The sequence below is a fragment of the Equus przewalskii genome, chromosome 17 (genome assembly GCF_037783145.1).
Source record: "Equus przewalskii isolate Varuska chromosome 17, EquPr2, whole genome shotgun sequence".
In the NCBI taxonomy this organism is placed as follows: domain Eukaryota; kingdom Metazoa; phylum Chordata; class Mammalia; order Perissodactyla; family Equidae; genus Equus; species Equus przewalskii.
The window spans coordinates 26478089-26504272 of record NC_091847.1 but is presented as its reverse complement, the minus strand read 5'-3'; the positions used below and the strand labels follow the sequence as shown (position 1 = coordinate 26504272).

Here is a 26184-nt window from a genome sequence, read left to right as displayed (position 1 = left end):
CTTGACCTCCCTACTTTAACCATCTGAACTTAGATTCTCTTAGTGATCTGTTTCAACATATTTATTCCAAAAGAATACAAGATACAGGCATGCTCACACATATACTTTGAAAGCAAATTGTACTAATGTATACATTTTTGCTGATATCTTAATGTATTATTGCTCCAGCATATTTAAATTTTTAAGAGGTAACTTGTTTACCTGCTTTTCCAAAATGAAACCCAAAAAGGAAATTTTCACTTATTCTCTAACCATCTATCCATCAAACAATGTTTAGTATATACCTACTGTGACCAAAGTACCTTGCTAAAACTGTGCTACTAAGACATATGAAAGGCTCCAGGCTTAAGGAACTTGAGGCATTGTTAATGTCGTAGGTGAGGTTTGTGGACAATGGGCTTTCCTTCGTAGCTCTAAAATCAGAGCACAGGGGAAACAGCCTCTTTCCTGGACTAAAATTTAGACTCCTTGAGGGTTGGGTCTCCTGTTCTCATTAATCATACTTGTATCCCAGTGCCTTGTACAAGTTCTTTGTGGCACACAGGAGTGCTCAGTTCTCCTTCATTTAATAAATTCCTATCTTCAGACAAGGATATTCTTGTCTTGTCCTAAGGCCAAAAACCTACACTAGATAAGAGATTTTATTGTTGTTCTGAATTTTTATACTTTAAATAATACACTATAAAAAATAATACCTATTAAATGGAGCCTAGAACCAACCACAATGTTTTGTTATATATTATTTTGAATATAAAGCTGGTCTGCCTGGCATCCTTCCTCAAGGTAATTGATACTCCACTAAAGACTCCTGTGTACCCTCTCCTTGGAGGGTTTTATGTTGTGAACCAATTTATAGATGGAAACACTCAATAAGAGTTATTTATTATGTGTCTGTTCTATAAAGGCAACAAAGATATTGAACCACTAATTTCTTTCTTTGACGTAAAATAGTTAAAATTGTACCTCATTTTAAAACTTCCTAAATCTAAAATGTGCTAATATATACACCAACTTTTAAGTTTAAATAACTGTCAAGAAGTATTAAAAGTATAAGAAAACAAAATTGGAGTAAATATCAAAGAAACTCTACACATAAAAAAAGAAAAAATTTAATTATTCTTCTCAAACACGCACTGCTCTCTAGAATATGTATGGACTTTTTCCTAATGAAAATAGTGTCATAAATGAATATTACACATAATACTGAATCTTAGGGTAAGTTCTCATTTAGATAGTAGGACACAGATTCCATTTTAAAAAAAAGGTATTTCCATGAAATATGAGTCTAAAACAGGAGGAACAGTTTTTTTTAAATGTTTACCCTTTCAAAGCTTACCTTTATTTTAGGATGTTCATGGGAAATTCAACTTCCAGTATTATCGTAATTCATGACAATCCATGAATTATGTAGTCAGAAAAAAAAATTATTTCATGTATTCTCCAATGTACTTCTGTAATCCTCCCAGAAAAGATGATTATCAGATACTTCTTGCAAAAATACCTTCCCTGTATGATCTCTTACTTAGCACTTTATTCCTTGCTTCTCAAGACAGAACTGGTCACAAGCAAACTCGTAGCACCAGCAGCCCGCAAACCCTGCTGATATTTTGCTAAGGGGGCAGTTTTGGACTTTCTTCACCTTGGAGAAGCACCTTCTGCCAACACTCTCTGAGAATCTAAGGGTATCCTCGTTCCACTTCCACCTGTATACCTGTTTGATCTTCATTGTTTGGGGCAGTTTTTCCACCTATTGTGTGGTTCAAGTTTTTGATATCTTATTTTATGGAAGATTATGTTTGCACCCTATTTCTAGTTCTCTTTGTTGCTTTTGAGTAATTTCTAAGAGGAGAAAGGGGGAAATGATGATTTAGTCCCCCAATTTCAGTTGTAATTGATATAACAAAGTGATTTGGTATGATGTTATAATACTGGGAAAGAATGATGAGCATCTGAACTTTATCAAGAAAGGAAAGACATATTTGGATGATAATGAGTGGTTGGTTCAAGGATTGATTATTGATGTGAGCATGACGGCTAATTGTGGCCTGAGTGACTGCATTAATGGTGACATTTGACAGGATTAAGGATACAATCCTGAGAAAAGAAAAATTTAGTTATGGACATGTGTGCCTTTATACAGAAACGCAGGTTTTACTTTAATCGTATTTGTAAGTCTATCTTGTAAATAGTAACTGCCATTTATTGAGTACTCACTATGTTATTTGCATATGTAACACAGTTGACACTTTAGGTGCCTCTGTGTAATTATCAAGCTAAACTTTGGAAGCTCCATGATGGCACATTCTGCTTACTATAAATAACTAATTATAAAGTATAGCAAACTTTATTTTTTGTCCAATTATGGTGGCTATTAAACTCACGAGAATATTCTTAAATTTCCAGTTCTGTAATTGAAGAATAAAACAATGATGATTATAATAATAATTAAAATAATAATAATAATAACAGCCATCCTTCACTGTGTATTTTCTGTTTCCAGGCACTGCAAATTGTTTCATATCCATCTTCTCACTTAATCCCCTCAATAGCTCTTGGAAGTGAGTGTTATTAGCCAGAATGTTACAGATGAGGAAATTAAATCTTAGATTGGTTTGGTAGTTTCCCTGGATTATAGCTAGTAAATATCAGAACTAGGATTTTAACTCTAGTTCTACTAGGCTCTGTTGTCCATGTAAGCTACTTTACTTCATTTATTCTCAGAAAACTTACCTTTGGAACTATAGTCATAAATGAGTTGATTACTGTTAGCTTTTCAATAAACATCTTCTTTTCTTCTTTTGGGTTTACATATACCTGTAAAGCAAAGTGTTTAGTCAAAATGATCTCTCACCAAATACACTATCTAAAATAGTTGACTATTCTTTGGTATCCATTCTTTACCAGAAATAAATTGCTCTGATACCCACCTGCAGTAAGTATATTTAATTAATTAAGACTTTGGTTCAAGAGGCTTCTCATTCTGGAGAATCTTTTCGTAAGCGATATAGTTAATTTTTATAGCATGTGATGTTATTACAATATTCAGAATCTCTTATTCTATTCCATATGAATAATTAGTCTACCTTTGGTACCTAATGTGATTAGTTCTTAATAACTTTAAATAATAGCAACAAAAGACTGGAGTAATGAGGTTTGGGGCTGAACTTTTTTCCTTTATGGTTTCATGAAAGGGACTAAGTAGAATAATACAGATTTATTCCATTTATAAGAATGTAAGAGAAGAGAAGAGATACATAATTAATACTGTTTGTAAAATGAAAAAATGCAACATATGTAGCAACAAGAACACGTCATTTTGAGCAGGTCTTTACAGAACAGACATTCCATATTGTGTTCCTCCTTTTCCACAATCATTGCCATGACAATCTGGTATGCTTAGCAGTTGCTGCTGACTAAGGGAGACTGTCTCTTCTAGGAGATCTCTGTGTCCGCCAAAAAACACAGCAGTCTCGTTTGGGTCTAGAAACAAGACAAAATATATAAAATGGACAGAATTTTAGCATTTTTCTCCCCATTGGAGGGATCTCTTATGAATCACTCTGGCTATTTCTATTTTAACATTGTTTTAAATCAGAAGGAAGTTTTGGAGTAGATTTTTTTCTTCAAATTAAGGTTTTTTTCCCCATATGATTGAAGACTTTGTCATTTCTAGATGTGACAAAATGTCCACAACTGAATATGAAAACCTGTTATTAAGAGTTGAAATCCATTTCAGTGAAAGCCATCTAATAATCCAGACCATGTTTAATTCTCCCTTAAGAAGAAAAAAAACATAATCCTTCATGTCATTTCACAGACCTATCCTACTGTAGTTTTAAAAATATAACTGTCTCTATTCAGCCCTGACAGAGCCATCATTCATTCATTCTAAAGTCATACATTGAGTGCCCACCAACTTCTGGAGTCAGAGTTTCTCTCATGTTGTGGGGCTTTCAGACCAATTAAAAGGAACAACATACAAATAAATATGAACTAATGTAATAGAACACAGTCATGAAATCATCAGTAGCATATGAATGGTAGTGCAAGAGTGATTCAGAGTGAGATGGGATTTCACAGGGAAGACTGCTTGTAACAGGAAATTCAAAGTCAGTAAAAGAGGCAATGGAGAAGGAGTGGCAGAGAGAAGGGTAGGGTGTGTTCCACACTGAAGAATTGTAGGCTAGGGCCAGCCCGGTGGTGCAGCAGTTAAGTGTGCATGTCCCACTTCAACGGCCCGGGGTTCGCTGGTTCGGATCCTGGGTGCTGACATGGCACCGCTTGGCCAGCCATGCTGTGGTAGGCGTCCTGCATATAAAGTAGAGGAAGATGGGCATGGATGTTAGCTCAGGGCCAGTCTTCCTCAGCAAAAAGAGGAGGATTGGCAGTAGATGTTAGCTCAGGGCTGATCTTCCTCAAAAACAACGAATTGTAGGCACAAGAGCTGTGCACTGAAAACAGCAGAGAGAAGGGGAGAGGATAAAAATGAGCATGAGTATCAACACTCACTTGCTGGAATAGTAGGGGTAAATGGTTGATGGAAATATTTGAATGTTGGATAGGGTAGCCTAATTTCAATTTAATGGTCTCTAGTTAGTGTACATTTCAGAGAAGAGATATCTAAGGAAAATCATGTAGAAGAGGATAATGTATCAGTTTTTTGGAAGCTGAAGTGGCAAAAGGAGACTCTGAAGCTCAGTGGTATTATCAAGGTATGAAGTGATAACGCTGTACTATAAAAATGAAAATTATCAAGCCAGTCCTTAATTATTTGTTTAGGAAGAAATGGTAAGATTGCTAATAAATTGATTGACAGGACAAGCTTGGAAGTAGCTTCCTTGTGGTTGGAAATGTGTCAGGCTTGAGATATTGGAATATTGGGAGAATAAAGACATGTCAACACTAGAGAGGAGCTTGGTTATTAGTGCTATGTTTGATGGGGGCAGAAATTTAATTTTTAAATATTATAGATGAGTTTTCACTGGAAAAGCCAGATTTAGAGTCAGTTCAATTTAATAATTTTTTTTACTACGTGCCAGGTTTTGTGCTAGACATGGGGAGTAGAGGGTAAACAAAGGCATGAACTCTGCCTTCGTGGAACTTAGAACACAGCAAGACTGAGGAGGTAAAACTTTGAAAGTAGGCTAGTTCCAAAAGGAGAGTGTACAGTGTAAAAGGGCTACATTTGCAGGATAGGAGGAGAAACAAGAATGAATGAAGAATCCTACAAAAGAGAGCCAGCCCTGATGACCTAGGAGTTAAAGTTCGGTGCGCTCCACTTCAGTGGCCCAGATTTGGTTCCTGAGCATGGAACCACACCACTCGTCTGTCAGTAGCCATGCTGTGGCGGTCACTCACATGGAAGAACTAGAAGGACTCACAACTAAAATATACAACTATGTACTGGGGCTTTAGGGAGAAAAATAAAAGAGAGGAAGATTGGCAACAGATGTTAGCTCAGAGCAAATCTTTCCTAGCAAAAAAACCCTCTCTTTTAAAAACAAAACAATCCTACAAAAGAGAAATTTGAATATGACAAAGAGAAGTAGATGTTGCTTTAGTATTATTTGAAACATCAAAAAATTGGATACAACTTAAATGTCCATTAGTGGGAGAATTTTCTTAAAAATTATGAAATATTATATAACTATTTTAAAATGAAGTATCTATATACATTGATGTAGATAGATGTCTATTATGCGTTTAATGAAAATGCAAAGCACAGAATGGTACTGATCTCATATTTATAAAATAAAGAAGCTATATGTAAAAAATACACTCACAAATATATATGTTTGCATATGCATAGAAATATGTCAGGAAGCCTACTCACCAAACAGTTGTTAGTCGTCATTACATCGAAAGAGTAGAACCAGGAGAGGTGAAGAACAGGGGTTTTCAGTGCTGACTCCATATATTCCTGAATTATTTGTATTTTATCACAATGGGCATGAATATTTTACAGTTGAAATTTGTCTTGAAATAGATGTAGATTCAGATGCAGTTGTAAGAAATAATACAGAGTCTCCTTCTGGGATTCTGATGATACAAACGTTGGATCTTCTGTTCTTGTCTCACAGGTCCCTGAGCTTTAGTTCTTTCATATTTTTTAAACTTTTTTGTCTGTTTTCTCTCTGTTGTTCACATTGGGTAAATTCTGTAGATTTCAAGATCATTGATCCCATCCTCTGCTATACCCTGTCTACTGTTGAGCCCATCCAGTGAGTTTTTTTGTTTCCCTTACAGTATTTTTCAGTATATTTATTTCCATCTGATATTTGCTGAGACTGAGCACTTAAAACCAGACTGTAAGCTTCCTGGCTGTCTAGGTAAAACAGGAAACAAGAATCATACATCTTCCTATCTAAGAGGTAGATGTAATTCCCAGGGACATCACAGAGTTTCCTGTACTACTAGACCCTGGGAGAAGTTTTTAACTGTAAGAGGTGACTTGCAGGGGTAGCTCCCAGGATAACTAGCAAGCAGTTTTGAATGTCTTTCCTACATATCTCTTGGAGGGAAATGTTATAATCCAAAGAAAGTCTAAGTGGTTAGTCAGTATCAAATTACGGATCCAATCACCACATTTGACAAGGAGAAACTTTATTACAGAGGGAAATAGAAAGACAATAATGCATTGGGGAAATGCACTGAGGAAAGAGTTCCATAGAACCTCCCAGGTCTGAGAGGAAGTAATTACATACATTACGATGGTTTAAAAGTATATGGAACAGTGGCTGCCACTTAAGTAGCATCCCAAGGGTGGGGAAGACTCAATTCATCTTAATTAAGACGCTTCATGGCCTACCGGTTCTTTGAAGCATGGATGTCGACTAGCTTGCTGTCCAGAGCTGCAGAGATAGAAAGCTTATTGGCAAGTTAGACGGCTGAATGAAATTACTGTATACAGTATCCAGAAAGGGTGGAAATCATTGAAGAGAAACAACCTGGGGGGGGGGGGGGTCTAAGCTTTTAGCAGTGGTAGATTGAAAAGGAAATCATGTTGTGAGATCTAGTGGGAAAAAGTGATTCTTTGAATATGGTTTTCACAGGGTGGCCTTCTGGATGGAATGACTGGGAAGATTTAATAAAGGAGAAGGTCATTAGGTTGTAGTCTAAATAGACTGGAAAACAAGCAAGGATCGTTTCTAAGAAAGCAGAGTATGGTCAGTGGTCTCAAAAGTAGGAGAAAACCTAAGAAGCATGAGAAGGAATGAGGATGAGGTGGAAATTGATACTGTTAAAGAGCATTTTCATCGAAGAGAATGCAAGAATGGGACCAAGGTAGTAGGGAAAACACAGGAGCTAAGAAAGGAGGGATGTAGCTAAAGTTCTTAGATGAAGTGATCAGTCAAAAGTCACCTAGAAATAGTATGTTATTGGAAATATTGTTGTTAAGAAATGTTGTCAGGTAAAAGGGATAACTTAAAAATGCCAAAGACATCACTGAAGAAATTGTGGCATAAGAATAGGATCACAAGCTTTAGGAAGGAAACTGAATTTGAGAACCCAGATCTCAACAAGAGGCAAGGTAGACAATCTAGAGCTCTAATAGACTTTGAATTTTGAAAGGCAGACATCTCTCCCTCTGCTATTAAAAGGAAAGATGAGAATATGAATGTGCAGATGGCATGAAACCCTGATATGCATAAATTAGAATTTTATTTTTCTATAACTTAATTTCTATTCAATGGCCCATTTCAATATGGTAATAGAAAGCTCAGGCAGTTGAAGATTCTCTATCTTCCATTTTCCTGGTCCCCATTCCTCACAGGCCACTGCGGAGGGATCCCTTGCTTCTGTCTGTCTGCCAGCTGCTCTGTGATTCTTCCATGACATTTACAGAAACCATAGTTCCACTTTTACGCCTACCATGGCTCAAGAATCTCTCAGGAATGTCCCCAGTACTGTCTGCCTAGAACCATACACTCAGACATTCACTCTCTGGAGTCATGCTCCTTCTCTAGGCTTCTAACCCAGGAAGCATAGTGCATAGCCTCTGGGAGTATCAGAGTTCTGTTCTCAACTCTTCTCCATCTGTTCTTCATGTTTCTTATCTAGAGGTAGAGCAGCAACATGGCTCGGGAGGATGTATGCTACACTCTCATGGAATTTTGCTTAAATATTTGTACCTGTCTGAACTCCTCACCATTTCTACAAGGGTTTTTGCTTCCATAATCAACCAAGACAGCCCCCCTTTTTTGGGGGGGTTGGGAAGTTTTCCCTGGCCCAAGCCATTCCTGAAGCAGTGAACATTAGACATCTTAGCATCTTGAATATTATGGGGGAGGAGGAGAGAGAGAATACATTGGTTAAAATTTCTAAAATAATACCACAAATACAAAAGATGAAGGGAATGAGAGTTTATTATGTACCTGCAGGGTGCCAGGCACTTCTTCATTTCTAATAACAAACTTTTTAAATGTAGGTATTATTTTTCTACCATTTTAAGGATGAAGAAACTGAGGCTGCATGAAATTATGTAACATACCTATTGTCATACTGCTGGTCAGTGTCAGAGCCACATTTCTCTGAACTGTACCTTTCACTCTTCCACTAAAAGTAAAGTTAAAGGGCAGAATGCAGTATGAACAATATTCAGAGAAAGACACAGTGGATAGTCTTGGTCTTGGTCAACTATAAGTAAATGTTGGGGAGGGCTGGTGGAGTCAGAGAAAGAGAGGCACTGGTAGTATTCAAGAAAGAGAGAGAGAGAGAAGTTGGTGGCTAATAAGACTATTGACTGAATTCTATTCAAAGCACCATTTGAGAAGGAACATATGTGGAGGGAAACCAGAACTGGTCATGGATATGTCAGGCATGTAGAGGGGACTGAAGAGTTTATGGCCCTAGACAGGATAGTACAGAAGTAAATGTTCATAACCAACACAGAGTGGTAAATGTTTATGAATAAGGAACACATCACTGAATTTGGCAGCAAGGTGGTGCTTCATAATGAGAAAATAAAGATGGAGGTTAGCAGGGTCTCAGGAAGGTGAAGAAGTTTGAAATCATGGTGTTGAAGAGGTCATAATTTCACATTACTTCCCCATATTCTTTTTTTTTTTAAGATTTTATTTTTTTCCTTTTTCTCCCCAAAGCCCCCCAGTACATAGTTGTACATTCTTCGTTGTGGGTCCTTCTAGTTGTGGCATGTGGGACGCTGCCTCAGCATGGTTTGATGAACAGTGCCATGTCCGCGCCCAGGAGTCGAACCAGCGAAACACTGGGCCACCTGCAGCAGAGCGCACGAACTCAACCACTCGGCCACGGGGCCAGCCCCCTCCCCATATTCTTATTGCCATCTCTTTTCCAATGGGTTTTAACCTCAAGTAACAAGAATCTAAGGAATGTCCATGGTTTGATGGTCTGGAAACAAAACCGTGGACTAAAGGTAACAACTCTCTTTTTCTTCTCATTATATGTAAGAAGAAAAAAATAACAAAATCAAAGACTGCAGAAAGAATATGACGTAGGAGTGATGAAACATGATTTAAAATGCAGACTCACCTTAAAGGAAGGAATAATTATATTTATATGACTACTTGGTTAAGAGACTTAAGAAAGACTATGATCAGGTGCCTAGTATGGGGTCCTGAATATAGCAGGAACTCTATAAATGTAATTCCTTTACCAACACCTTCATTTATTCAACAAATATTTTTAGAGCAGCTAATTAGTCAGCATAGGCCACATCATACTGCAATAATGAAGACCCTGTTCTCCCCCGCCAAATCTCATTTGCTTAAACACAACAAAAGTTTACTGTTCTCACTAACTCAAAGTCTGCTGCGTGTTGAGATGGCTTTACAAGACAGCTCTCTTCCATGTGGCGCTCCAGACTGCTTCACTCTGTTAACCTAAGCATCTTAGCACAAGACTTCACCAAGGATCACTGTGGCAGGGAAAGTGCTATCCAGAACTGCTTGGGTCCTGCTACCTGGAAGTGACACGCATCAGTCAGCTTGCAATCGATTGGCCAGAACTAGTCCTGTGGCCTCCTCTAATACAAGGGGATGAACGTGGAGTCTTCTGTGTGCCCAGCAGAGAAGACCTGGATATTGATAAACACGAGTATTGTCTACCACTACTTGATGAGGCACTGGGTACTTAGTAGTGAACAAAACAGACAGGGTTTATCTTACCTTCATGGAGCTCTCAATCCAGAGCGACATGCTGCTAAGGAAAGCTATGGCATCTGTAAAGAGCCAGGTTTCTGCCCAGGCAAGGCAAGGAACTGGATCAAAGAGATTGTATTCAATAAGTATAAAGTTATATGGGAAAATAGGAAAGAGTAACAGTTTAGTATAAGTGACAAGTATGGAGAACTTAGAAATCCTCAATAAATATTTACTGAATGAATGTTAAGTGAGGAATAAGAAGAAATTTAGCTCTAAAAAACTAAACGGGAAAGGCAACAGAGAGAGAACAGATATAGGAAGAAAAAACACATGGAAACAGTTTATGCTTTTCAAATGTTCTGAATAATATTTGGGAATAAAAGCTGTTCTTGCTATATCTGCTGCTTCCAGTAAGCCTGAAATATTTCTGCGCTGGTCTCTTCTGCCATAGTTGGGCTGCGGAGGAATGAGTTCCCAGCCAGACTGTTTCATTCTTACCTAGTCAAGAGTGTGGGAATTGTTGGGAAGCTTGGACTCTGACTCACTTTCTGGAATGTTTTGTGATGAATCACGTTTGTTTGATGGGCAGCTGTCATATGTAGAGGGGTCACAGGAAATGTGGAATTCTGCTGCTTTAAATACTAAAACTATTACAGAGTGAAGCAAAAATCCTATGAATACAATTTTATGGCACAATGTTGGGGGGGGTTCCTTAAAAGCATTAAAATGATTTATATTAAAAAACCTCTATTAGAGAAAACATACCAAAAAAAGAACATTTGTTATGCAATCCCTGGAGATAAATCCTGTTAACATTTTGGTATAGTTCATCCCAAACTTTTTTCTTAGGCACATGCATCCATTTGTCTTACCAAAACAGATCATATAATACATTACTACTCTGTCACTCCCTTTTACTTGACAGTATTTCTTGAGTATTTTTCCATGTCAAAAAATATACCTCAGGGCCGGCCTGGCGGTGCAGTGGTTAAGTTCGCACATTCTGCTTCGGTGGCCCGGAGTTTGCTAGTTCAGATCCCAGGTGTGGACATGGCACCACTCATCAAGCCATGCCATGGCAGGCATCCCACATATAAAGTAGAGGAAAATGGGCACGGATGTTAGCTCAGGGCCAGTCTTCCTCAGCAAAAAGAGGAGGATTGGCAGATGTTAGCTCAGGGCTGAACTGCCTCAAAAAAAAAAAAAAAAAAATAACCTCTACAACATTATTTTTAGTAGCCTCATGATATTACATCATACATATGTGTCAAAATATATTTCCTTATCATCCTATTAGGTTGTTTACAGATGATTAACATTATAAACAATGCTGTTATGGACATAGTCTAGCAGAACTTCCATGCACCTTTTTAATTGTTTTTTAGGGTAACTTTTCTAAAATTGAAATTACTGGGGCAAAACTTATATACATTTAAGGCTTATCATGTACGTTACCAAATTGCCCTCTAAAATATTGTTTCACTTTACTTTCCTACCAGCAATGGATGAGAGCAGAAGAGTGTTTAGGAGCCTATGAGTCTATAAGTATGGATATAGAAAATTGAATGTATTATTAAATATATGTTAAATCTTGACGGCTGTTGGCAGAAAGGGGCACTCTACATATTATTTTTAAATCCCCATTCTATATTTAATGCTTTATGCTAAAATCATAAGTACGAGAGCTTCACGTTAGATTTCTTTAAAAGGAATTTAAGACAGATTCACATATTCTGCTGAATGGGTTCATTAGTATCACGGGTGCTGGGATAAGATCCATGGATGAGCCACTGGATATTTGGAATGAGTTCTTCGGTCAGCAAAATATATTGAGCTCTGCCACTGAATGTCATCCGAGCTTGATATATGGCTGTGGCTAAATATTTGTGCACAGCTTTAATGATTGTCTGATTGTTAAGCAATTTCCCATTTTTTTAAAGAGAAAACCGAGAAAAATTTTCAGCTAAATTGACTGTAAAACTTTCAGGGACATAGATGAAATAATCATGTGTCTACTTATAATATGTTATCTACTAATGTCGATATAAATAATACTTTAAAGCCATATCATGTAGAATATTTTTAGAAGCATTGCTCTTTTCCTACCCTTATATTTCAGAAGCAGTTTTAGTTTAACTCCCCCTCCCATGCAGTCTTCACATCAGAATGGTGCCACCTTTTCAGGCAGCTGGCGTGTTTCCACCACCTGTCATCTGGAGTTCAGTCTGAGCAGTTTGGGGTGCAAGACTAGTGAAACTGTGTGTGATGCCCTCCCTGGAAATCTTCTCCCCAGCTATTAAAAACCCACTTACTACTCATGATCTCCAGTAACCACTTACTCTATTACTTTTTTTAGTGATCTTTAAAATACTTGTTTTCAACAGCATCCAATACTTCAAATTATTAGGTCATGTCTCCCAAAATAATTACTAAGTCAGTATTAAATTCCTTTGCTTCTGTTTTTACCAGTCCCATCAAGTGAATGACTGTAAAAACCGTCCAAAACTCTCATCAGTTGACATTGTTTCAGATTAATTCAAGTTCCCTAAACAAAATAAAGTAGTTGAGAGAGTGCCTGGTATTATGAGAGACTTTATAAGGACTTTAGTATAAAATGCTTCTTTTTCTGAAGGATAATTTGGGGGAAGAAAAATCTCACCTTACATTCATCCATATATTATAGTTTAAACAAAAAGAGAGGGGATTCATACAAATCTCTTTTATGTGCTTATGCAAAGTGACTATTGAATATGAAAGCTTTTGTCCACCTATAAAAAATATCTAAAGAATACAGTAGGATTGTAATGTGTTTATCTTGTATAGAAACACTGAAATTGTGGGTTCATAAAGCCTACTGCTTTGAAAATACTCACAGTGGAATGTTTTAAGAACTTCAGCTTCTACCTAATTAAACCTCCTCCCAACCCCAAACAGCGTCTACTTTTACTTTAATACGAAACAAACAAACAAACAGCAGGACATATTTAGAATAGATATTCTCTTGGGGATCTCTAGCTAGAATTTTTGGAACACAAAATGAAAAATTTAGAGAACTGAGTGGCTAGATTTCCCTTTAGTGTTACTCCCTCTTTAAGATATATGATGTTATATTGTTTCCATTCTTTTCATCTAAGTATTTCCAAGAGAATCAGACTAAAAGAACATATTACAGATTAGGTGGCAGCAATTTGATTGATATGGTTAAGGTACGGCATATTCCTTACTTTCAAACTGTTTTCAGTCTTTGTTCTTGCCCACAGCAGTAGTATATATAAGAACTATCCAAAAAATTCCCAATGGTACACGTATGTAATGCACGTCATCTTAAAAAGCAATGAGCATTTTCCTGTTGCGTTCTTTATTATTTAAAGTAGATCAAACTGAGAGATACAGAGCTTAAAATAAATTGTTGCGGAACTCTTAATTCGATAAGATTTTACAATTCCATGAGATTATAAGTGCCGTTTTAAAATGTTAATCAGAAGATGCATTTGTTTTAATTCTTGATACTGAAAATATTGACTGAATTGTGAATTAACACATTGAGGGTTGCAGATGTCATTTTTCATGAGATTTCCTGAATGATGTAATTTTCATATTTCGTATAGCAGTTTGATCAATTTACAGATTTATTTTACATAATTAGTTGGTAAATGAGGAATTCAATTGCTGATATATAACTATTTCTCTGTAATATAGAAAATAAGTTAAAATTCTGAATTATAAATAAAAAACAAATAATTTGAAGACATCTGGTCCACATCTGTCTGAAATAACATAATTTAAAACAGTGTAATTGAATACAAGAAATACTGAAATATTCACACCTTAGAATGTAAAAAATAACTCATTCCATTTTAATGTGATTTCTTGAATTAGTGAATTTTTTTTTAGTGTCCTTTAACTTCTCATTCTGTCATTACAAAGAAAGACTGACGAGCTAAACAAACAAAAATAATCCATGGTTTTCAAAAGTGCCTACTAAATGAAAGAATTATCTTTATTACTATTCTTTTATATATCGACTAACCTCCACTCCTAAGCTAATATTCAGTGGACTTAGGCTCGAGCCTACTCCTTTTGATGTGTTTATAATTCTCCATTCAATTATTTAAAATGAGAGATGAGTGAGAGAGTCTGTAATCTCACTTTCTAAATTGTGTGTTCCTTCTGGGCACAAAGGGGCTCAGTAAATGTGAGAGAAAGGTATTCTGACTCATGGAAATGAAAAGCATCTTCGTTACATTCTCATGATCAGTAGAGAATCATCTTCTGAAGACTAGTCTTTTCTTTGGTTGGAAACTTGGGTTAAGTGGAAAATTAACGATTTAAAGAGAAAGAAAAATACACTAGACTTTCTATAGTTTAACAAAAAATTGTGAAAAACATGATAGATTTCTCCTTTAATAAAAGGCTACGGAGCCTTAAGACTTCAACTGGACTGAGTTTTGATCCATGAGAGAGAATTTATGTTTACAAAAACACTCAATGCTGATGCTACAAGGTTATAGGAGAAAATCTCTTCCTGGATGCCAGAATCTCCCCTAACTCAAAATAGACCACGAAAAGAATTGATACTGCAAGAAGTGAAAACCCTTTTCCTCACACATACCCTGAGGTATCACAAGTTATTTTTTGTATCTTTATTTCCAGGGAGCATGATAAAGATCCAGAGACTTTTTTTAAGGTATTAACGCATCTTAAGGACTTAGGACTCAATTTCCACGTATCTGTCCTTGGAGAAACCTTCACAGATGTCCCAGGTATCTCTTTTAAATTTTCTAATGTATACTTTTATAGATGACATAAGCTCTACAACTTAAATATTAATTTCCATGTTTCCCTTTGTTAGAATAACCAAGATGAGCACTGTTAACCAAAAGATTATATGATGGCATTAAAGTGTGATTCAATTAAAAAAATACTTAAGTAAGCATTCTTTGACTTAAGTTGAGAACATGAAGTCATCTCTTTTATCAAATATAGTTTATACAATGCATCTTGATGTAAATAAAATATATTGCTTTAGGCATCTTAACACTTATAGAAAGTGGGAATTTGTAATTGGCTATACAGCCTCTCGCCTCTGGGGTCACTGATTTGCATTCTGCTCCCATTGGTAACGGCTGAAATACATTAGCATCTGTTAGGTGGCCTGTGTACAGCACTTTGCCGTCAAACTTGTTGTGTGGAGTAGACCGCAGTCCACGTCGTAGTTGTCATTGGTCCATGCCTTTTTTATTGAATTTGAGAAGATAAACAAAAATCTGAAGCTGATAACAGCAGGTCTTGTCATTCTTACTGTCACATGGAGCCTTTTCAGAGCCATTTCCTTTGCACTGCATCCTTACTAGGCATGTTTGGGTCAGTAAGACGAACATCCTGACTCCATTCATAAGCACTTGAGTGTTCATATTTTTTAAACTTTGGGTCATTGGCATTTTTTTTTTAACTCTAAAAACACAGACAACAAAAGTTCAGTAATGACCCCTGCCATCGTGCGTTATGACTCTTAAGGCCCACTTAAGTTTACCCTCCCTTAGCAAGTACTTCTTGATTCTGGTACACAGCTAGGAAGTAGCACCCAGCCTGTAGCTCATAACCTCATCTGATATGGCTCATCTTCTACCCTCTGCACTTATGGATAGCAACCTTTTCTCAGTTCCTGTAAGGTACCAGGCTTCTTTAGACCTTCGGGTGTTTGCCTGTTTGTTTCTATTTTATCCTTTTGATCTTGACTCAGGGACATTTTCTTTCAATCTGAAACTTTATCATGGTCTTACAGCACCCTATACTCTTACTTCATGGTGCTTACCTCAGTTTCTAATCATATAATTATGTGTAATTTTTTATCTCACTACCCCCAACTCACATGCACACATACACTAGAATGGAGGTGCTATGAGGATGGGGATCATGTCTGTCTTGTTCATCACTGTACCCCAAAGCCTAGTGCAACACCTGGCACAACCCTGGCATAACTCAATGAACATTTAATTAATAAACAGTTAAAAATAGTGTAAACTCCATGTCCTCAAGCAATTTTTAGTTTTGTTGAAGAGAGAACACTTGTGCATAAGCACAGGAAACAGAATGAAACAAAAAATAATATAATTATATGTTAGTACTGACACATATGGCTTAGAGGAGAATGTTCATTGAAGAGCCAGTACTTGAATAGCCAAGGGATTAGGATTCATATTCCAAGAGGGAAATGACATGGGCAAAGTATGCAGAAGCAAACATTTTAAATATTGTATTTAAATGAAAGAACAATTTCACTGATTAATGCTGTGAGGTCACTAATCTAAGTAGAACAGGAGATTCTGCACACAGACCTTAATAAGTAAGTAATACTTACCTTACATAGGTAGAGTAGGGCCAAAGTATGGAGGATCTTGCTAACCAAAGTAGATTAGGTAAAGGGAAGAAATAAGGAGCCTACATCTTGTACAGGGAAGAAATATGAGGAAACTTTATTTTCCTCATTTTAGGAAGCTTTCATCGTGTATTTTAGGAAGCTTTATCTTGCGGTGATAGGTAGGCAACATCACAGGAAGACTCCACAGCGGTCATTCAAGTGCGACTCTGTGAGGTGGTGGCTGAGAGATTAGTGAGAGGGCTGTATGAGCGACGTATTCTCAATGAAAACAGAAAAGAATTGGTAGATGGATGGCTGTAGCGAAAGAAGGAAGAAAAAAATCGGCTTATTTGCAAAGCTGGTGAGTTCAGTTTTGTTTGTGCTGGCTTTGAAGTTCTTGTGGACAGACTGAGAAAAGTGGCTGGAGGACATCTCTAAGCAGAAGGCTTCTTAGCCACTTTTACTGTTGGGTAGTGTTAGGCCACAACTACAAAGAAGACTAGGATGTTATTCGGAAGGGCCATGTTCTTGGGATCACAGTCTCTGCTCTCACACATTAACACTGAGCTATTTGGAGTAGTATGGAGGGTTGAAAGTGGGGTGGGGAGCAGTTTGGGCCCAAGTGCTGAGTGCTCGCTTGTTACAGGTCCGATCTTACTATTCCGTTTGGCTTCACTTTAATATGTACTTACTGAGCACTGTGGAAGAGGGATTCCACACTGAACAAGACTTAGTCTCCACCCTCAGGGAGCTCTGCCTTGTGGAGACACTTAAATATCATTAACGGGTACCTAGGATGCTGTGAAATAATTAGGGAATGCTGTGGAAGCCCACAGGAAGGGGCATCATATTGTCTATGTGCACACTTCTGTTATTCCCAGTCTCATCTGGGGCTCTTTTCTGCCTAAGTTTCTGATCCATCTCTGTCATTTCACATGTAAACCAACTCTTTTTATGGCTACAGCACTTCACTTTGTACACAGGAGGAGCCCAAATTGTTGAAAAGGTGTTGAAAGGGGGAATGAGCCTGGTAGCTTTCCAGGTTGTGCTCCTAGGAGGCCACCTTGCCAGTCTCTAATCCAGAGATTTCCTAACGGGCCTGTAATTATAAGAACGTTTTTGCTTCCCTGTTTGAAAGACAGTGTCCCTGAGTCAAGATCAAAAGGATAAAGAGAAACAAACAGGCAAACATCTAGCCATAGTTTCAAGTTTGTACATTAATTACCCTTTATTTGACTTCATTCTCCTTCTCTCTCTGCAGAGCTTTTAGGGAAAGCTAGCACATCTCTGAGTGATGGCATTGGCGCCAATGAGTTTTACTGCCCTTTTTCATGAAGCAAAGAATCTCCATTAAATTTCTTTTGAAAATAAAACTCTAATCCGGTAACTTTGTAGAGTCTTCATACTGTTGATTATTTTCAAGTATGTTATTTTCAAATTATAATCCTTTTTCTGAAAAGTGTGGTGGATTAAGAATATCAATTCTAGTTTATAGCTACATACTTTATGGCTCTTTTGTATCATCCTTTCATTTTATAAAGGAGGAGAGAGATCTAGGGCAGTGACTGTCCCAAGTTCCCATGGCTGGGCACAGTGGGTGAGACAGGCTGTAGACAGAGGGGAGGTTGGGAGTAGAGCCTGGGAGTCGGTCTTCTCATCTATACTCACTTCTCTATGGATTCAGTAAATGTATTTTTAAGTATCTACTTTGTGCCAAGCACTAAGCTAGATGTTTAGGATGAAATAGTGAATAAAGCAAACATGTTCTGTGATATTTGCAACTTGTAGTCCCGCTCTAGTGTTTTATTCATCACTTACTAGAACATTCCTTAAAAATGTTAGAACTGACATTTTTCGAGCACTTAGCATGTTCCAGGTAATGTTCTAAAGTCCTTTATGCCTTGCCTCATTTACTCTTCACTGCAATCGTGTTAGTTAGGCACTATTGTGATGACCACTTTACAGCTGAGGAAAGTAAGGCACAGAGAGGTTGAAACTTGCCTAAAATCACCCATCCATCCAGTTATGAAGCCACATTTCAAACCCAGTCAGTATGCCTCCAGTGCCATTGCTTAGCCTGTACTCCATGTCCACAGAATCATCCCTGTTTTACAAGCAGGAAAGCAGGTGATAATGGTGGGAAATCCTGACCACTTGTGTGAAATCATCTCCATTTTCTCTGATAATTTCTTTGCAATTATAAAGTTAAAGAAACACAGAGCCTCAAATTCATTTCCTAAATACCTCGCTCTTTAGATATTAAAGTGAATTCCGTCTTTTTCTTCCATCTGTCTTCATCATAAGAAAAGTGTCAAAAACAATATAAAGTGGAAAGATATCCCAAATAATACTTGGCGTATATTTAGTGTTTAATAAATATTAGTTGAATGAATGAAAGAAGGAGTTTGGCATAATAGAATAATACAGTTTACATACCATACCAGGTATGTAGAAACTTACATTGAAATGATTTCCAAATGAATGAATGAAATAGTGAATGAAATAGAGAACCCCAAGGCTTAAGGAAGTTCTAAGTGGTTTTATTATATTTTCTGTTTAATGTGGGTGACCTTGACTTAACATAAATATATTTTTCAATTTTTTTTGTCATCTTTCAGCTCTTACATCAGTCAGAATAAGCTGAGTTATGCTAAGCTAACTAACAACCTTAAAATCTCAATGGCTTAAAACACGTAAGATTTGTTTCTCATTCATGCTATTTGCTTATTGCAGGTGGGCAGTAGTATTCTACTCATTATGGTCACTCAGGGACCCAAGCTTACAGAGAGACCCAAACAACCACCAGCTCAAACATTGCCAGTTATCATGCCAGATGGAAGAGAAAGCTAGGACGTTGTCCCATTAGCACTTCAGCACTATGGCATTAAAGTGACATAGAGTTCCACTCAATTCATTAGCCAAAACTAGTTACAAGACACTGTCCAATCATGATGGGGGCCAGGAAATGCAATCCTACTTTGAGTCCAAAATGAGGGAGAACAGAAATATTTGGTGACCAGCACTATCGACCACCATAGATCTTTAATATGCATTGTGATCTGCGGCACATCAGAGGCAAAACCAAGCCTATGCAAGATGTCTGCCTTAATCTGGGTGAGTCTATCCTGATTGAGTAAAAATCCTTAACACATATTAGAGTATTGCCCACAGTTTCTTGCTGGAGACAACCCAGGTGGTGTCGGAAGATGCATCTAGCAACCATGTCCCATAAGGCAGAGCACATATAAAATTGAGTTGGTCTCTGTGGGAATGGAGTTAATTATCACTTACAGGTGACTTGTCATTTTGGAAAGCTTCTGGTGTCAATCAGGAGTGGTTTTTGCCCTACACTCCCAGGGGACATTTGGCAATGTCCAGAGATATTTTGGTTGATACAATTGATGGGGGGAGGATGCTACTGGCATCTAGTGGGTAGAGGCCAGAGATGCTGCTAAACATCCTACAGTGCGCAAGACGACCCCCACAGCAAAGAATTATCCAACTTAAAGTGTCAAGACTGCCAAGATTGAGAAACTCTGCTTTATAGGAATTGAAGTCAGAAGCTGAAGTTTGGGACTGGGTCTTACAGCTTTCTAGGTTAACCTCGGTTAATCCATCTGCGCAATACAAAGGAAGAGATGAGAAAGAGAAATAATAAGAAGAAAATCACCTTCCCTGTACACTTCAGTGAGTTATAATGAGAGTTTCAGCACAATTAGATAATTTGGGGCAAAGTGCTTTCTAAACTACTATGCAGATTTTATTATAAGACTCACAGACTTCCCTTCAGAGCTTGTATATGGAGTGAGTCTTTAATGCGTTTTGGATCCAAAGAAGACATTAATGATGCTGAACCTTAAAAGTTCATTCTTGCAATTATTGTAATTATTTTTAATCCAGAAAATTGAAAAGTCATTCTTTTACATAAAGTATCCGTCAGACTCCATGTTACAAATGAACCAAAAATCCTAGAAACTCTCAATGCAAATATTTTAGTTTTGGCCAGTTTTCATGACAAGTTCACATAGTTAGCTCTTGAGACGGTTTTTAAAAAAGCAAATGCTTAAGATATCAAATCAATGGAATGTGTTTGTATACTTAATAATGTCCCACAAATGATAATTCTAAACAAAATTGTTTTTCTATGAACAGCCAAAGCCTTACATCAGGGTTCTCCTTTCCCTGTAGCAGACATAGTGGGAGAAAGAGTTCTAGCTTTAGGCATTAGTGGTGACCAGAAAGCTTGCAAGGAAAGTAAAAACCTGCACTACAGTTTTGGCAGACAGAAGTCTTTCTGGTTCACCTTTAATTTGAGGTTAAGAACAGTATGTGGAAAGCTTCTGGTTAGTATCTGGCATGACAATGGTTATTACTGTGATCTTGGCATATTCCTGATCCTTAGCTCTGGAGTCAAATGTTGGATAATTATATCACGTTTCCTTCCCCTCCCATCTCCCTTTTCACTCAGCTCCCACCTACAACCTCATTTCCAGCAGAACAGCTACACTAAGGGGGAAATAATAAAAAGATTCTAGGAACACAAATAACTTATATCACATTAATATAAAGGTATAAAATTTTGCCCCAATGGGAGCCGGCAGAAGGAAAGCTATTCATATATTGATCAATGTTGAATTATAAGATGGTTGTATATACAAGGTGAAATAAATGTGCCTGTGATTGAATAAACTCATTCTCTCTAGACTATACTGTTCTCCAAACCTATTACTTTTCCTTTTAATTTTTTAAAAACTTTATCACTATCTACTCATCCCTGTCACATAGAAGTATTTATTCAATTCCTGTTGTCCTCTGGCTCCATATTTTGGATACCAAGAGGAGAAGGTGTGGTTCCTCCCCTCTAGAATCTTACTAACTGGGAAGCAAAAACATTCTTATAATTACATTTCATTATACCATACCCTTGTTTATACTGTAACATTTTCAAATACTTTCAAATACATTATTTCATAACCTTATAACAATCTAGTGACTAAATAACCAAGCAAGTATTAACATCCCCAATTTATAGCTGAGGAAAAAGATTTATATTGGCCCCAATTAAGTAGCATGGATCTGAGGTAGATTCTCAGTAGGCATAACCATCTTCATATGATTCTGAGAAATAGGCATACAATCACTTTCCCAAGAGTATTATTGGGGAATTCAGTTTCCCAAGAATCTAATTTAAAACTGAAGTCTGTCTCTCAATCTTATGCTGAAGAAAACAACAAAATATAATGAGGAAGTAAGGAAAATTTGAATAAATGTAGACATATATGCTCCTGATAAGAAAGAATGAATACTGTAATAGAAATGACAATCTTGAGATGATTAAGAAATCTTAAGGTAATCTGTGAATTTAACAAGATTTGAATTAAGATGCCAGAATATTACTTTATATATCTTCACAGAGTAGTTCTAAAAATCATACAAAATAAATAAATAAATGGGCAGAATATCAAAGAAATCACTTACAAAGGAATAATGAAGGAAAACATGTCCTGCCAGATTCAGAACAAGTATGACATGATAACTTTTAAAAGAGTACTTTACAGATTCAAAAATATGAACATAGAGAAATGGGGAAAAATAGAGAATTCAGAAATAAACCCAACTTGTATATAAATTTAATATCCAACAAGCTTAGGACAACAAAATTTAATATACTTATCCCATCCCCGCTCTAAAATATAATATTTTTAGTGAAAACAAGAAATTGAGTGAAATAAACAACTTGTATGCAATAAAAAACAAAAAATATTCTCTGATAAATATAGATTTTTAGTATATATTATAGATAAAGGTTTGCAAAAGCATCAACATATTATAAGTACAATAACTTACTGAACTCTTACTCTCTGCCAACCACAAGACTAGGCCTTTTAGTCTGGTATCTCATTTTAGATCACAGCAGTCCTCTCAATAGGAACAATTACTGTCCCCTATGTACAGGCAAAGTCACTAAGACTTGAGTTAAATAACTTGCCCAAAGACACACAGCTAATAGACAATAGAGATGGTGATAGCCAAAGAAATAAATAGTAAATCAGATTTTGGGGGGGGAAAGTCTTCAGTTTTGCTTGTAAGGACGTAAGTGTAAATACAAAGAATTTATGAGAGAGCAGTTACATTGAACAAAGCAGTAAAAGTAAAGGCATATCCTGGGGCCAGCCTGGTGGCAGAGTGGTTAGGTTCACACTCTCCGCTTCAGTGGCCCACAGTTCACGGGTTCAGATCCTAGGCATGGACCTACACACCGCTCATCAAGCCATGCTGTGGCAGCAACCCCTATACAAAAGAGAGGAAGAGGAGCACAGATGTTAGCTTGGGGACAATCTTCCTCAAGCAAAAATAGGAAGATTGGCAACAGATGTTAGCTCAGGGCCAATGTTCCTCATCAAAAAAAAAAAAAAAATTAAAGGCATATCCTAACTAAGGCTGGCCAGCTTATGGGAAAACGTCAGCATGTATGGTGATGGCAGTGTAAATTATTTTCCCTAAGCCATGTCAGTTGCTATCCCCTTTGTTTGACTCAGTAATTTCACATCAGAGAATGTATCCCATGGAAATAATTCCCATGCCTCACTCTCACTTCTGTTGCCCCTTTCCCAGTTGTTGTCCTTGTCTTCTGGGACCTTGAATCCTGCAAAGGCTTCAGATTAGTCTCCAGGCCTCTGGCCACTTTGCTATTCAATTCATCCACCTACTGTTATTAGTGTCCTTTCTAAACCCAGACCATCCAAGGAGAGAATCACAAAAGTATAACAATAATAGGAATGTGTCTCATAGATTTTCTGTAGGATGAACGTAAATTTCCATTGTAGCAAATGAAGTTCTTCAAACTCTGACCCCAACCTAATCTCGCATGAATTCCAGTTCTCTTTGCCATTTTCTGAATATGTCTGTGCATTTACCTCCATGTCTTGTGTTGTCTTGTGTTATTTGTTGCTTAAATTCTTCTGCCCCTCCCTACATCAGCACACACATACCCTTTCTCCACCTGGCAAAATCCCAACTCCAATGGTGCGTCTTGTCCTATACCTTCCCTTTCTCTCCCTTTCTAGTTGCTCAGAGCAGCCGTATTCGTTCCATCAGTTGCAAAGCACATATCACACTGCAATATAGTCAGTTGTCACTTGGCTGCCATAAAGGGTCATTGTATAACTGGAAGATGCTTTGTGAGTAGGGAGTACAACTTCTGAAGCAGAGATGGCTACACGGAGCAGGAGTGGGCAGCACTCCTAGTTGGAGGGGCAAGCTCCTCTGGCCCAGCTCTCGTCGATACCCTGACAAGGGTGAGGTTCCCCTTCAATACTTGAGGTGCTCTTCTTTTCCTTTCTCAGGAAAGGTTTATTAACTCTGCCTTTGCCCTCCTTTCCCAAAGGCTCAGGAGATTCACTAGACACATGTGTTTGGTTACAACTCGCTCCCATTCCTCAGTGTGTCCTGTAAGAATTGGTCTTTTTCCTATGATCACTCCCAGACTTGCCATCCCCTGGCAGGCCTAAAGTTTAGGCCTGCTTGAAGTTTACTCCTGCAGCTTCTGTAAATGGAATATTTATCTTTTTTACTGAAAACAGAAAAAGCAGTGCAACTCTCAAGACAGGATCATTTACCCATCCTACTGAAGATAGTGTGTTCTAGAATACAACTCCCAAAACCTCTCTCAAGAAATTATTCTCAAAAGTTATGATTATGAAAATATTACTGAGAAAAAATGCTCTTTTATGTTCATAAATTGTCCTCAAAGCTTATGAGAAATGTGCACTTGGGAAAGACACGAGGAAATAGATAAATTAGTTAGATAATGAATAGGAAAATATCAAAACATTGTTAGGAAATGAGAAGCAGACCCTAATTTCAAAAGCCTGTAAATGTGTATATGACTTATAGTTGATAAATAGTAGGTCTTAGAATATGGCTTCTGTGTATTGCTTTGGTATTTTATCTTTTAGAATTTCTGTAGTTGTGTATGGTGATAATTTGGAGTGTGGTATATTCAAAATATTTGCCCCCAAAAGGGTCTATGGTGGAAAGCCTGCCTATTTTATAAAGTCATGTTTCCTGCAATGCCTATCAGCACAGAAGTCTCTAAAGGGAGTGAACATCTGGATCCAACTGGTGAGCTTTTCCAGCTACGTCTCTCCTCATCTAAATGGTTATGTTTGTAAAATGGAAACAATCACAAATACATGGTGCAATGGAAAGAACACTATCCTGGAATTAGAAGGCTCCGGGTCTAGTTCCAGCTCAGGCAGTGATTAACCAATGTCACCTCTTTTAGCCTTAGTTTACTCACCCATAAAATAAAGTCATCCAAAAGAGGTTGGAACTAGAAGGGACTTTGGAGATTAGGGTGTGTCAACTTTTTAAATGGGGTGCGTATCCCCACTTCCAAGAGAATTTCACATAGTGACACTTTCTGAAATTTTGATTGTGGAAAACAATAAGTATGATAATTATACTTTTGCAAAACATATTTTATTCCTCACCCTTCTGATATCTATCTGCACTCCCAGTCCCAACCCCCACCCTCAGACAGTTGAGAACCATTGATTGAGGTGGTTGCAATTATTCCAGCCACTGTGGTGTATATTTTTGGTCCTGTCATTGTGTCTCATTCTTTCTTTAACTCCGGGTACCCTCAGGGTCTTTTTCCTTTCTCACTGAATCCATCCTTACTTAGGTCCCATTACCTCCTGGGCTGACTAAAGCTGCGCACTGTTCTGTCCTAAAAGCCTTTACTAACTTAAATTTTCTAAAGATGAGCTCCATGTATCTCATCTTCTCCTCCTCTGTTGCCCTTATCAAATTAAGTACACCTCATTGATCTGGATTTCTCTGTGTGGTTTCAGCTACCTTCCTAGCCTTACTTCATTCCTTATCCAGGACTATCCTGGGCTGTAGCCTAGATTACTCGGTGTTCCCTGAAGATAGCTCACATGTCACTACTCAGAGCCCCTCCCTCCTCCTCTACCTGTCAAAGCTCAACTCACCTTCCAAGATTCATCTCAACCTCTTTCCCTGACCTCTAAAATAGATATACTACCTCCCTTCTTTGAATGTCCATGGGATTTTGTTTATACTTAGCTATGTATTTGTCATACTTCATTGACAGTAAAAAGATTCTTGAGGATGGCACTTGTATTTTAGACAGCTTCATATGACCCAAAGAGCCTAATATAGAAGTGTTTTCAAACTTTGGACCATGCCCCACACCAAGATATATATTTACATTGTGATCTACTATACCCATGTGCGTAGGCATATTTATAATTAAAATAAAGCACTCATAACAGAATGCATATTCTTGTTACATTTCATGCACTCTGATATTTTCTCTTTTTTCTGTTCTATTTCATTTGTTTTAATGCTGGTCTAAATTGATTTCACAACCCTTAGTCACAGTCGTAAACGACACCATAATATAGCGCATTGCACATAGTAGGTGTAACTGTTGTATATATTTAATTAAATTGACTGGCCTTTTGCCAAAATCATTATAGAAATATTGCTGATCTGTGAATGTATTCAATTAATCCATTTTGATTATTATGTTTATTTAGATTTTAATTTCACACAAAAAATCTTTTACATTCTCAACGTGATGCTGTTTTGTTTTAATTTTACATGAGCAAACCAATCTAAGAAAGCAAATGCAATTCATTTTTATCCATTTTTAAAGTAAGAAGATGAAGA

General features: G+C 37.3%; 1 protein-coding gene across 43 annotated transcripts in view; it reads left to right on the top strand.

Moving 5' to 3' along the window:
* GTDC1 (glycosyltransferase like domain containing 1) overlaps positions 1-26184 on the top strand; it is a 424081-nt gene that overhangs the window by 326459 nt on the left and 71438 nt on the right. For all 43 annotated transcript variants that reach the window (XR_011528723.1, XR_011528722.1, XR_011528719.1 and 40 more), the window contains one exon: positions 14775-14884. Coding sequence is in view for 38 of the 43 variants with exons in the window: in XM_070581300.1 (XP_070437401.1) it covers positions 14775-14884 (110 nt within the window). In the remaining 5 variants the exon portion in view is untranslated. The remainder of the gene's footprint in view (positions 1-14774; positions 14885-26184) is intronic.